The sequence below is a fragment of the Apium graveolens genome, unplaced genomic scaffold (genome assembly GCF_009905375.1).
Source record: "Apium graveolens cultivar Ventura unplaced genomic scaffold, ASM990537v1 ctg4522, whole genome shotgun sequence".
In the NCBI taxonomy this organism is placed as follows: Eukaryota; Viridiplantae; Streptophyta; class Magnoliopsida; order Apiales; family Apiaceae; genus Apium; species Apium graveolens.
This window is the reverse complement of record NW_027418580.1, coordinates 17,710-32,245: the sequence shown is the minus strand read 5'-3', so window position 1 is coordinate 32,245 and position 14,536 is coordinate 17,710. Positions and strand designations below refer to the sequence as shown.

Sequence of the window (14,536 nt, the reverse complement as noted above, 5' to 3'; positions counted from 1 at the left end):
TATTGATTACAAGATCAAGGCCAAGTAGTTGTGTGCTAGGGAAAGGGTTCTTTCATTCAGGGCCAAGATTGTAATCAAGGAAAGTTTGTAAGTACTTTATTTAAGTGGATATAATACATTCTCTATGCTAGTTGGCATGGGGACTTGGATGTAGGCCATAGACTAGGTATAAGGGCCGAACCAAGTGAAAAGATTTGGTGTTCTCGCATTAACATATTTCTAGCATTGCATGTTTATATTTCTGTAACTTACATTTTGCTGAATATATAGTATCTGTCTCATTCAGTTACAGCCTGTCTCATTTGCTAAGACAAAAGAGACTGTCTCATTTATGAACAGTTGCACTTTAACTAATTCTGTTGAGCCTACGAATTTCATTTGGTATCAGAGCGGGTGCATTTAATTCTCTTTTTAGTGTTTATTTTGCTAGCGATCCATGGCTCAACCAGATAGGTATTCAAATAATTATCCACCACTGCTTCATGGTGCTGAAAACTACAATGATTGGAAGTTTCATATGAAGATCTTTCTCCAGCGTGATGCATTCGAATGGGATGCTGTGGAAAATGGTTTTACAATTCCCATGAAAGAAGGGAAGCCAAAATCTCTCAAGGATCTTTCTCCTGAAGAAGTGAATGCAATGAACTCCAATGCTAAAGCGATGAACTCACTTCTCAATGGCATGGTAGCTACAGAATTAAGAAAAGTTTCAGCATGTACTACTGCCAAGCAGATTTGGGATACGATCAAAGTCAGCCACGAAGGCACGTCTAAGGTACGTGAAGTAAAATTAAGTATGTTAATGAGTGACTATGAAGGTTTCAGGTTGGAAAGAGATGAAAGCGTTCGAGATGCTCAAGGGAGGTTTCTGACATTAATGAACTCCATCTCACTTCTGGAAAGGATCATTCCTCAATCTGAGATTAATAGGAAAATCCTCAGAGCAATGCCAAAGAAATTTGCTCCAAAGGTTACAATTCTTCAGGATTCGAAACTACTTTCGACTATGGATACTCTAACACTGTTCAGTGAATTGGAAGAATTCGAGAACCAACTACGCATATATGATGAAGAAGATGAAGCTCCTCACAAGAAAACTCTGGCTCTTAATGCAGATGCAGGTGATTCTTCTGAAGATTCTGATGAGGAGATTGCACTTCTCACTAAGAAGTTCCACAAATTTCTGGCCAAAAAGAATACATCTAAACGACCCATGAAGTCTTCATTTCTAAAGAAAGAATTCAGACCTAGTTCAAATAAGGAAGGCAAAAATAATCAAAACAAGGATGAATGCTTTGAGTGTAGAAAGAAATGTCACTTCAAGAAGGACTGCTACAAGCTCAAAGCCAAAAAGAAAGCTTTACTCACATGGAGTGATGATGATTCTGAAGTGGAAATTGACTCAGACGATGAATTAGCTCAACTATGCTTTGCTGGACTTGAATCTGACTCTAGTGACAATGATGAGGTACATACTGTTCAAGTTAATAGAAATTCATATATATCTCAGGATGTACTAACCTTGCAGGCTCTAAATAAAAAATTAAAAGAAAAGAATGCTTATCTTAAACAAGCATTGAGTGAGGTTCTTAATGAGGTTGATGATTCCATCAAAGATGAATCCTTAGTAGAAGAAAATAAGCTACTATCTGAGAAGGTCTCTAAGCTGAAAGAAGAAGTCAACTACCTCAAAAATGAGATCGAGATGAAAGATGCATGTCTTGATGCATTAAAGAAGGAAACTTTTTCTGCTGAAGCAAATGCATCTTGTGATTCTATAGTTCCTGAACTCAAGCAAAAGGTTGCCCAGCTGGAAACTGATCTAGCCAAATGTTTTCATGGAGAAGGAACCGTGAATGCTTTACTTGCCCAACATAAATCTTCTCTTGACAAAGAAGGTTTGGGGTATGGATCAGCCAACAAGAAGAAGGTTTTTCAAAGTGGCTACAAAAGAACTCCTATGAAATACAAGATGCCTTATGAAAAATGTCAAGACTGTGGCAAATCTGGTCACACCAATTCTGCATCTCGGTTATGTGGTATTAAGGGCCACGATACTAACTCAGCAACTAGATTTAAATCTGTACATAAATCTGTTAATATTGTTCAAATGTGGATTAAGAAATCTGACAGGCATTTGTATAAGATATATGATACTAACATTCAAGGACCCAAAGTCACATGGGAACCTAAGAGATAAAGGATCTTTTGCAGGTCTGTTTTAAAGTCCATGTTCCTCGAAATAAGTGGATTATTGATAGCGGTTGCTCTCATCACATGACTGGAGATAAATCAAAGTTTCTCTCATTAATCGCGAAAGAGGGAGGCTTAGTTACTCTTGGAGATTCCACTACCGTACGTATTGTAGGTAAAGGTACCATAGGTAACGACAAGTTTGCTATTAACAATGTTCGTTTAGTTGACGGTCTTAAATATAATCTTATTAGCGTAAGTCAGTTAACTGATGCTGGTCATAGTGTTAAGTTTGATAACGATGTTTGCTATATCGGTAATAAAGCTAACGAGTTTGCTTTAGTAGCCAAAAGAAAGGGAAACATCTTTGTGTTAGATTTTGATGAGCAACAAGAAGAAATCAGTCTAGCTACCATTCAAGAACAACATAATCTTTGGCATAGGCGTCTTGGTCATGTTCACATGGATCTACTTCGAAAGATATCTTCACATGAGTTAGTTCGAGGTTTACCAAAGCTGAAATACAAGAAGTTAGAACCATGTTCAGCTTGCCAGCTTGGAAAATAGGTGAAAACTTCCTTTACTGCGAAGAATAAAGTATCAACTTCTGTTCCTCTACAGTTGTTACATCTAGATCTTTTTGGTCCAGAAAGATATGTAAGTTTGAGAGGTAAGAATTATGCTTTTGTTATAGTAGATGATTACTCTCGTTTTACTTGGGTGTTATTCTTGCGTACTAAAGATGAAGCTTTTAGTGAATTCAAAGATCTTATTACTAACCTTGAGACTAAGTATTCCTTAAAGCTCAAGACTATTCGTAGTGATCATGGAGGAGAATTCGAGAAAGATTTCGTGACTTTCTGCAAATCTAGAGGCATTACTCATGAATTCTCTGCCCCACGTACACCTCAACAAAACGGAGTTGTTGAACGCAAAAACAGAACTCTACAGGAAACTGCTCGTACTCTTCTTCATGAACGTAATCTGCCGCGTAAATTCTAGATAGAAGCGGTAAACACTTCCTGTTATGTATTAAATAGAGTGCTTATTCATCCTATTTTGCTTAAAACTCCTTATGAATTGCTTAAGAATTAAACACCTAACATCAGTTATTTTCGAGTATTTGGTTCAAAATGTTTTATCTTAGATACACAGAACACTAGAGGAAAATTTGATGCTAAGTCTACGGAAGGAATTTTCTTGGGATATTCTACTACAAGCAAGGCCTATAGAGTTTATAATTCTATCAAGCTCAAAGTTGAAGAATCTATCAATATTACATTTAATGAATCTGCCTTGAAGATATCTCAAATTGAAGAAGATGTTGCGGATCTATCGTCTCATTCTCAAATGAGACAGTCTCATTCTGAAAAGAGTCAGTCTCATTTTGATAAATCAAGCAGTCAAGACTCTCCAGGTCCATCTCAGTCTTCTGATAATTCTTTGGGATCTACTCAAGCGTCAGATGAATCTTCTGGCTCTCCAAAGACTCCCGATAGTGTTTCAAATGTGAATTCTGTTACTCCTCTGGATAAATCTTCACAAGCAGAAATGAGGCAGTCTCTTTTGGATGAGACAACTCCGATTCATTTCCAGGCAGACAATTCTAATCAGGAATAGATGAGTAATATTCAACTTCCTAAATCTTCTAGGACTGTGAAGAATCATCCACCAGATAATCTTCTTACTGATTTAGATCAAGGGATTTCTACGCGAAGCAGGCTTCATAACTTATGTGCATTCTGTGCTTTTGTTGCTGAATTTGAACCGAAAAATGCTCAAGAAGTTGTTGCAAATGAATGTTGGTCGGTTGCCATGCAAGAAGAATTGAACCAGTTTGAACGTTGTCAAGTCTGGGAACTTGTCTCTCCTCCTTCTAATACAAAAGTCATCGGTACTCGTTGGGTTTTCAAGAACAAGAAGGATGAAGATGGTAACATTATTCGGAATAAAGCTCGCTTGGTGGCTCAGGGATACAACCAACAGGAAGGAATTGATTTCGACGAGACATACGCCCCTGTAGCACGTCTCGAAGCTATTCGGATTCTAATGGCATTTGCAGCTCACAAAGGATTTAAGCTTTACCAAATGGATGTTAAAAGCGCATTTTTAAATGGTCATCTTAAGGAAGAAGTTTATTTGAAGCAGCCTCCAGGTTTCATTCATGAAAAATATCCACACTATGTCTACAAGCTCAAAAAGTCTGTTTATGGATTGAGATAGTCCCCTCGATGTTGGTATGAGCGTCTCAGTCAGTTTTTGCTAAAGAATGGCTTCACTCGTGGTACACTCGATCTAACTCTTTTTATTTTTCATAAACACCATCATTTTCTATTAGTACAGGTTTATGTAGATGATATTGTGTTTGGATCAACTGACGAATCTTTGTGTAAGTGGTTTTCTAACTGCATGCATAAAGAATTTGATATGAGTTTAATGGGTGAATTACAATATTTTCTAGGCTTGCAAATTAACCAATCTGCTGCAGGTATTTTCATACATCAAAGTAAGTATGTGAATGATTTGCTTAAGAGATTTGCATTAGAAAATATTTCTGCTAAAGCTACTCCGATGAGTACATCTGTCAAGCTCACTAAAGATGAACAAGGTACACCTGTAGACATTACTAAATATCGAGGTATGATCGGCTCGTTATTATATTTAACTGCTTCTCGTCCTGATATTATGTATAGTGTTTGTCTTTGTGCTCATTTTCAATCTCAACCGAAAGAATCTCATCTGAATGCAGTTAAACGGATTTTTAAGTATCTTAAGGGAACTAGAGATCTTGGAATATTTTATCCTAGTTCTACTTCTTTTAACTTAATTGGTTTTTCAGATGCTGACTATGCAGGGTCACAGGTTGATAGAAAAAGTACAAGTGGTGCGTGTGAATATTTAGGTGATTGTTTGGTTGCATGGCACAGTAAAAAGCAAACCTCTGTAGCTCTTTCTACTGCTGAAGGAGAATACATTGCAGCTGGTAGTTGTTGTGCTCAAATTTTGTGGATGCAACAAACATTTCAGGATTTTGGTATTTCTTATACAAATATTCCAATTTATTGTGATAATACCTCTGCTATTAATATTTCTAAAAATCCTGTTATGCATTCTCGTACTAAACATATTGATGTTCGTCACCATTTTCTGCGGGATAATGTCTCAAAAGGTAATATTGAGTTAATTTATATCTCAACTGATAAGCAAAGAGCAGATATTTTCACCAAACCTTTAGGTGAAGACCGTTTTTGTCTTATGAGACGTGAACTTGGTATGTGCACTATTTCTCATTAATTCATTTTTACATCCCTGCATGCATTCTATTTAGCTTATTTATGTCAATTATTTGCATAATTCATCTTTATGACTGAAATTGTACAATCGAGTGTTTAATTAATTGATTAATTTAATGCTGATTTATCTATGGAATTTATTGATGAATTTTTGTGAATTAATTGCGGTGTTTGGTTTAATTAGTTTGCGTGTTTCAGTCTTAATTATATATTTTATATGTAATTATTTGATGGGACTCTTGAACTTTGGAACTGAACCGAGTTGCATGCATTTTACTTCAAGTCTTTAACTTTGATTTGACTACTCCATCTGTTTCTTCTCAATCTCTGTGTGTGTCCTCGTTTTTCGAGATACACTCCACCTTTCTACTTCTATCTCACTTCTAACTCTTCATATTCTTCTCTTATCTTATTTAATCTCAACTTCTTCTTTTTTTCCTCTTTCCAAACGTTTCTCTTCTTCTTCAACAAAGTCGACCCCTCTTACTCGATCCAAATCTAAACCCGCTAAAACCCCTAACCCATCATCTTCTTCTCTTAAACACCAAAGAACTAATCCTGATACCTCTACTCGAATGTCACCCAAAAAATCTTCTCAGCCTAAAATCGTGTCAAAACCCATTCTTAAAGAACGAATTTGTGATCTTGCTCTACTTCAGCGAGTGGGTATTGTTGATTTATTCTCCGCTCTCGGTTGTGAACCTCTTTTATCCCCACCAGATGTTATTTACCCTTCTTTGGTTCGGGAATTTTATTCTAATTTCTCAATGATGAAGGAGGATATGGTTTATTCTGAGGTTCAAGGTGTTCCGATTGTGTTCAATGCTAATCTGTTGTCTCGAGTTTGTGGTATCTCGTGCTCTGGTGTCTGTCCGTATACTACGCATACAGCATTCATGGAGTTTCCAGGATTACAGTATGAAGAACAACTGAAAGTGATTCTTGGTGAAAACTTTATCGGTACCTCTCTTAAGCCAATGGTACATTATCTTACTCCACTTGCTTTATTGCTTTTTAAATTGTTTCATACAAATCTTTTGCCTCGGAAGAGCGGTCGTGACCGTGTAACTTATCAAGATGTTGTTTTAATTTCGGTTTTCATGACTAAAACTCCTTGTGATATTGCTTCGTTGATTATCAAATACATGAGTCATTGTGCTTCTCATGAGTCTATGAACTTGTCCTTTCCTGCTTTGTTGACAAAGATCTTTAGACATTTTTCTATTATTTCTGATGATGATAGCACTGAGCCAGTGTCTACTTTGTTTGATCTGTCTGTCCTATCTGCTAATAATATTGAGATTATTGAGTCTGGTGTTCTTATTTTTGGTGAGGGTCATAAGTCGTTTGGTTCATTTCCTGAGTCTCCTCACTATATGTCTGATCCTGATCAAGAGGACTCTGTTTTATTGAAATCGTTGTTGTCAAAAGTTTCTGAAAACAACCATCTCTTGGAGTCTCTTAAAACTCAGTTTGCTTCTATCGAGTCCTTGGCATCCCTGACTTCACAAGTCAGTATGATGCGTGCCTCCTATGAGATGTTTAATAAATCTGTTACTGCTTCTCTTGAATCAATAAATGCTAAGTTGGAGATTTTACATGTCCATGATAAGAAGGTGAGTAGGGCTATAGATTTTGAATTTGGTGTGCTTCATGAGGGGATGGTTACCACTGCCAAGGCGTGGGAGGAAGAATTTGTCAAGATCTTCTATAAACTTGGTACAGAAACCAAGTACATATCTCAGCAGGTCTCTACCCGTAGCATGCCATGGCACCAGAAAAAGGACTGGCTTGGTGATATGACTCTGGCCGAGATTACTTCCCCTTTGCCCCTGCCTGCAGTTCCTCTACCTGAAGCTTTTGGGATGACTCGTGCTGAATATCGTTCGTATATTCTGGAATGGCTTCACAAGAGGGATGGGAAAGCTCCCGATGAAGGCAAGTTAGACAAACTGTTCTCTGAGTATGGTGCTTCTCCAGTTTACCACAACAAGGGAAAGCGAAAGACTCGAGAATCTGCTCCTGTCGATGTTGATGATTCTGACTAGTTTCTTTACCCGCCTTTTATGATGTTGAGGGGGAGAATTTTTTAATGTGTTTGTGTTTGTTTGTTTAAGTTTGTGTTTGTTTGTTTAAGACGATTGCTTTTATTTATCTGTTAATTGGATGATTTTGGTTGGATAGCACTGGTTAATGTGTTGGATTAAATATCTAAGGTTTTATAACTTTAAGTACTGTTGAGTGCTTGGTTTTTAATCTTGGTTTTTAATCTTATTTGCTGTCCCATTTGTTTACCTGTCTCATTTGATAAGTCTTATGTTTCATTTGCATATTCTCATGATTATCAACTGATTGTTGCATATATACACTGTTACTATCTAACATATTGCAACAAGAGATTAAAGTGTTTTTGATAGGGGGAGCATAACACTTCTTTACCCTTGGCATCATCATAAAAGGGGGAGAATGTTAATCCGTGATTTCTGATGATGCATTGAAGAAGTCTACAACAATTCAGATTGTTAGTTAGTTAGATAAGTATTAGAGTTTTGTTTAAATGTTAACTTAGTTAACTGGATAACCTTTGACTTATCTTTTCAAGACAAACTCTATCTTAGATAAACCTAACATATTTCAAATTCCTTATCTCTCTCAGGTTTATCTCTTTCAAGAAACAAACTAACGGATTACTTGTTTTATACATTCAAATATTTCAAACCTAATCTTATCTTTTATTATCTTTAAAAGAGTTTGAAATACATTATATCCGTTACATGTTTTCTATATAAACCGACTTGATGTTTTTCAGAAACATACAACTCTCTGCACTTTCCATCTTATATCTTTCTGAGAAAAACATCCTCTTAATTACATTCATTGATTATCCAGTTAATTAAGAGTTTATAGTCGAGTTGTAATCTTTCACATTATTATCTTTGTATTTGAAAGAAAGGTGTATTGTATCACTTGTCCTAGGTTGTGGGAATATTGATTAAAAGATCAAGGCCAAGTAGTTGTGTGCTAGGTAGTTGTGTGCTAGGGAAAGGGTTCTTTCATTCAGGGCCAAGATTGTAATCAAGGAAAGTTTGTAAGTACTTTATTTAAGTGGATATAATACATTCTCTATGCTAGTTGGCATGGGGACTTGGATGCAGGCCATAGACTAGGTATAGGGGCCGAACCAAGTGAAAAGATTTGGTGTTCTTGCATTAACATATTTCCAGCATTGCATGTTTATATTTCTGCAACTTACATTCTGCTGAATATATAGTATCTGTCTCATTCAGTTACAGCCTGTCTCATTTGCTAAGACAAAAGAGACTGTCTCATTTGTGAACAGTTGCACTTTAACTAATTCTGTTGAGCCTACGAATTTCATGTTGCCCAGAATTTTTATACAACAGTTTTTCAAAAACCAAAAAATCAGGTGTTGGCTGATATATATTACTACAAGCAAAACAATACTGTTGTCTAGTAAAATAACTCAGACAAATCTTTTCATAAACCTCATGTTGTGTGAATGACAAACTTATAGCATTACCACAACGCTATAAAATCCATTGTCTAGTTCTTAGAGGCAGACAACACTTTCTAACATCATGTTGTGCAAGTGAATAAGTTTGCACAACGGTTTTTAAATGATATGTCTGAAAGATATTGAGACAACGTCTCAATTAACAGTTGTAAAAATGAAACAAGGGTTTTTTCTGTTGGTAATTTAAGATGGTGTCAAACAACGTACAAGTATAAGTGTTGTCTGAATTAAAAACGACATACAAGTGTTTTTCTATGTTGTAGATTATACTTTCAGACAATGGGCTAATCAATAAAACCGTTGTCTTACTCTGGTGATTTTTTTTAAAAACATTACCAGAAACAAAGCAAACGTGCCAAACCAAAGGCAACAAGGAAAACCACCCAAACCAGATGCAACAAGCAAATCAACCAACAATCAAGAACTGAAAATAAATAACCAGACCAAGCCAAAGTTATTATGCATGTTCATACAAAGTATAGTAATTGAAAGTACAAATAAAAATACTTCAAGAAAGTTGAATTAGTTCATCAACATCCCGCATGTAACTATCCATGTCATCACCACTATCATCTATCTCGGGAAAATTGGGCATGAAACAGTCATTCTCGAGTTCCACTTCGACGGATTCCTCATCTGCATCATCATTATCTTCATGGTACTTTTTCTCGGGCAATTTCAACACCACCGACCATAATTTTTCAGAGGGATCGTCGATATAACAAACTTGTTTAACATGTTTTGCTAAAACAAACGGATCATTCAAAAAACCCAACCTATTCAAATTAACCGATGTATATCCCAAGTCATCGACCTTAATCCCTTTGTTTATATCTACCCAATTGCAAAGAAAAACAGGGACCCTAAAGTGATTATAGTCCAACTCCCATATACTTTTTATAACTCCGTAATATATATGTGATATGTGCGCAATATTTTGATCCTTACCCTGCACAACCATTGTGTCTACTTCTACACACACACCACTGCATTGAACTTGACGCATATCATCACGATCCTTGGTACTAAAGGTAACACCATCCATTCTGTAGCCACTGAATGTAGGAACATCCTTGTTGTGCTCATCTGCAATCCACCTTATCTCGGCCGATATCTCTTTTTCATCGGCCAAATTTGAAGCAATCTGAAAAAAAGGAATTCAAACATGTAAAATAATTCAGGTGAGGTAGTAAGTTGTAAAATAGTGGGAAAAAAATACATCAAACGACGCACGTAATACCTTTTCCTTAAACCATTTTGGGAATGTCTCATTTTGCTTGTTTTTAAGCCACATTTCATCATTTTCATATTCCGGATATTTTGTCATTAAAAAGGCCATGTGTTCACTGTATTTAAAGATAAGACAATATAAGTTGGTTGAACTAATGACAGAAAATATATATGCAATTTTTCAAGTAAAGAGAGAGAAAGTGTAAGAAGTTACTCAATATATGGCCTAACATCAGTGGTATTTTGTAGAACACATAAATGTGGTACGTGCAAATCAGTACAGCTCGGGGTTATAATCGTTGCACCGGATAATGGCTTGAAAATAGAATCCTTGGTATGCCTACCTTTTTTGGTACCCCAATTGTCACTTTTTCATTATCCACCAAACATTCAACTGCCTCTTCTGCAATATAGGCCTCAGCGATGCAACCTTCTGCACGAGCTCGATTCCTTATATATCCCTTGAATGTCTTCATGTATCTCTCAAAAGGATACATCCACCTAAGGAAAATTGGTCCACAAAGCTCGACTTCTCTTACAAGATGAACCGAGATATAAAACATTAAATCAAACAACGAGGGAGGAAAGTATTTTTCAAGCTGACAAAGAGTTTCTACCAGTTGCGATTGCATTTTCTCCAGCTTATCAACCTCAATAACTTTACTATAGATCGCTTTGAAAAATAGACAAAACTTGATAATAGTTTTCCTGACCTGTTTTTGTAGTGACGAGCGAATCACAATTGGGAGCAAGTGATGCAAAATCGTATGGCAGTCGTGAGATTTCATTCCGGTAAGACGAAGATTTTCCATTGAAACCAGGTTCTGAATATTAGAACAAAAACCATCAGGCAACTTCATGCCAAGGAAGGATGAGCAAACAACCTTTTTTTCAGAATGGGTTAGATTCCAAGATGCCAATGGTAACTTCTCCTTTATCCCCGGAGTTTTTGGCCTTAGTTCTGTTCTAATCCCCATTTCAGCCATGTCGATGCGCACAGATTCCTTGTCTTTCGTCTTTTTTGGTATATTAAGCATCGTACCGAGTAAAGATTCACATATATTTTTCTCGATGTGCATCACATCGAGAACATGTCGAACCGGCAAAAATTTCCAATACTCAAGTTCAAAAAATATAGAAACCTTCTTCCATAAAGGTGGAGCATCACCTTTCTTCAATCGTGATTGGCGTTGTGTTTTACCATAGACATGTCCCTTTAAATGTTGCACTCTTTCAAGTACCTCCTCTCCGGTTAATGGAACTGGAGCTATTTCTTTTTCTACGGTGTTATCAAAATCTTGTTTCTTCCGACGATAAGGATGATGAGGGGGCAACCACCTTCGATGCCTCATGACTACGCACTTACGATAATTGACAAGCCTTGTAGCTTTTGTTTGATCAACACAGATAGGACAACCATTATACCCTTTGATTATATTTCCTGAAAAGGATTGAATCCATCAGAAGATAGAGCTAACCGTAAGTTTCTAGGATCTGAAGAAAAGTCTGGCCACCTTGCATCGACTTCCTTCCATGTTTGTGCATCAGCAGGGTGTCTAATTTACCATCCTTTAACCTTTCTCTGTCATGCCAAGTCAAGTCCTTAGATGTTTGAGGTGAGTTGAACAAATTCCTCAGATGTGGTATTAATGGAAAATACCATAAAACCTTGGCAGGAATCCCTTCCAATTCATCTCCTTTTTTGTTTAACTTCCATCGAGAGGCCTGATAAATGCGGCACTTCATCTCATCTTCATCTCTCTCTCCACGGTATAGTAAACAATCATTCAGACATACGTGTATTTTTTCATACTCCATTCCCAAGGCACACAAGCTCTTTTTAGCTTCACTGAATGAAGAAGGAAATGTGTTGCCTTGTGGAAGCATAGACCCGACCAAAAGTAGCATTTCAGAGAAGCAAGTATCAGATATTTCATATTTTGCTTTCAAGTTATAAAACTTTACCAAAGCCTTCATCTTAGTGTATCCTTCACATCCTGGATAAAGAGGTTCATATTCAGATTGAATATGGTTAAACATTTCCGAGGAGCCCAGGGATACATCATCATTTCTACCGACTGGGATTTGATCTACCGATTCTGAACTACCCGTCCCTTTAGTGGTAGGCTCACCTCCTTCTGTATTGCACTCTCCGTGCCAAATCTAACACTTGTATGCTTGATCGATACCATTGAGAAAAAGATGGTCCCTTACTTTTCGAGCATGCCAATGTTTACTATGTGCGCATTTTATACATGGACAACAAATTTTATTTTCACTAAATCCGTTCTCAAATGCACACAACAACAAATCCTCGACTCCTTTTTTGAATTTTTTTGTTCTTCTACCTGCCTTTAACCAAGACTTGTCCATCTGTTTTAATTCAAAATATGACACATAATTAGAAGTTACAACTAATGAGCTTAACACATAATTGTACTACTAATTGTACTACTAATTACTACTAATTACTAACTGCAAATACAAATTAAATAAAAATTAACACTAAAACATTGCCCAAATATAATTAAGAACCCTAAAAATTTAATGAAATTAAACATAATGGAGATGAAGTAATTACCTTAACACAGACCCAATCAAAAAGATGAAGTTATGGTTTCAATCGAGTTTTTTTGAAGTTATTTTGATGAAGAGGATGAAGAGCTTGAGTGAAGAAATTGAGTGAAGAAATTGTGTGAAGAAGATGAAGAAATCGAGTCAAGAAATCGAGTGAAGAAGATGAAGAAATCGATTCAAGAAATCGAGTGAAGAAGATGAAGAAATCGAGTCAAAGGCTAGAAAATTAATGGCTTAGGACAAAGATCTGAGAGGTTTGAATGGCTTAAGACAAAGATCTGGGGCTATTAATGAGTACCACACATTTTGTGCTTTTTTTAACAAACAAATCCGACAACGGTAAAGCAGCCAAACCCCTTGTATCACAGTAATAACGACAATACAAATATTTAAAAAACCGTTGTATAACAGATACATTGTTCAATCGTCTGAAAACAAGTTATATAACGACTTTTTAAAAGAAACCGTTGTAAGGTCTATTATAATTAAAATAGAAACTTTAGTATGAGACTAAACACAAGTTACAAGTACCGGTCAAAACACCGGTTAACTGTTAAAATAACAAACCAAACACATTTATTTTTTTATCAAATTTTTCTCATATCACTAAAACATATAGCTCTTAACATCCGTACGGTTGGATCATTCATAAACTTTAAAAAAATAGAAACTTTAGTACTAGACTAAACACAAGTTACAAGTACCGGTCAAAACACCGGTTAACTGTTAAAATAGCAAACCAAACACATTTATTTTTTTATCAAAATTTTCTCATATCACTAAAATATATAGTTATTAACATCCGTATGGTTGGATCATTCATAAACTTTTTAAAAAAATAGAAACTTTAGTACGAGACTAAACAAAAGTTACAAGTACGGGTCAAAACACAAGTTGACTGTTAAAATAACAAACCAAACACATTTATTTTTTTCTCAATTTTTTTCATATAAGTAAAATATATAGATCTTAACATCCGTATGGTTGGATCATTCATAAACTTTTTTTAAAAAATAGAAACTTTAGTACGAGACTAAACACAAGTTACAAGTACCGGTCAAAACACCTGTTGACTTTTAAAATAACAAACCAAACACATTTATTTTTTTATCAAATTTTTCTCATATCACTAAAACATATAGCTCTTAATATCCGTACGGTTGGATCATTCATAAACTTTTTAAAAAAATAGAAACATTAGTACGAGACTAAACACAAGTTACAAGTACCGGTCAAAACACCGGTTAACTGTTAAAATAACAAAAAAAACAAATTTATTTTTTTTCAAAATTTTCTCATATCACTAAAACATATAGTTCTTAACATCCGTACGGTTGGATCATTCATAAACTTTTTTAAAAAAATAGAAACTTTAGTACGAGACTAAATACAAGTTACAAGTACCGGTCAAAACACCGGTTGACTTTTAAAATAACAAACCAAATACATTTATTTTTTTATCAAATTTTTCTCATATCCCTAAAACATATAGTTCTTAACATCCGTACGGTTGGATCATTCATAAACTTTTTTTAAAAAATAGAAACTTTAGTACGAGACTAAACAAAAGTTACAAGTACGGGTCAAAACACAAGTTGACTGTTAAAATAACAAACCTAACACATTTATTTTTTTCTCAATTTTTTTCATATAAGTAAAATATATAGATCTTAACATCCGTATGGTTGGATCATTCATAAACTTTTTT

The 14,536-nt window shown here is 35.5% G+C and overlaps 1 protein-coding gene across 1 annotated transcript; it reads right to left on the bottom strand.

Annotated features, from left to right (window-relative positions):
* Window positions 1-9,529: 9,529 nt before the first annotated feature.
* LOC141702017 (uncharacterized) lies at window positions 9,530-12,291 on the bottom strand. Its single transcript, XM_074505727.1, has 4 exons — window positions 11,817-12,291; window positions 10,596-11,692; window positions 9,970-10,165; window positions 9,530-9,855 (listed from the first exon to the last, which is right to left on the bottom strand). The coding sequence occupies exons 1-4, from the start codon at window positions 12,289-12,291 to the stop codon at window positions 9,530-9,532; spliced, it is 2,094 nt and encodes a 697-aa protein (XP_074361828.1).
* Between the last annotated feature and the right edge of the window lie 2,245 nt (window positions 12,292-14,536).

What these genes read in the sequence shown, in the direction of transcription:
- LOC141702017 (XM_074505727.1), bottom strand. Translation starts at nt 12,291, where the DNA reads ATGTTTAACCATATTCAATCTGAATATGAACCTCTTTATCCAGGATGT. An exon ending in CAGAGAAAGGTTAAAGGATG is followed by an intron (nt 11,693 to 11,816) that starts GTAAATTAGACA and finishes AATCCTTTTCAG; the next exon opens with GAAATATAATCAAAGGGTAT. An exon ending in AGACACAATGGTTGTGCAGG is followed by an intron (nt 9,856 to 9,969) that starts GTAAGGATCAAA and finishes GCAATTGGGTAG; the next exon opens with ATATAAACAAAGGGATTAAG.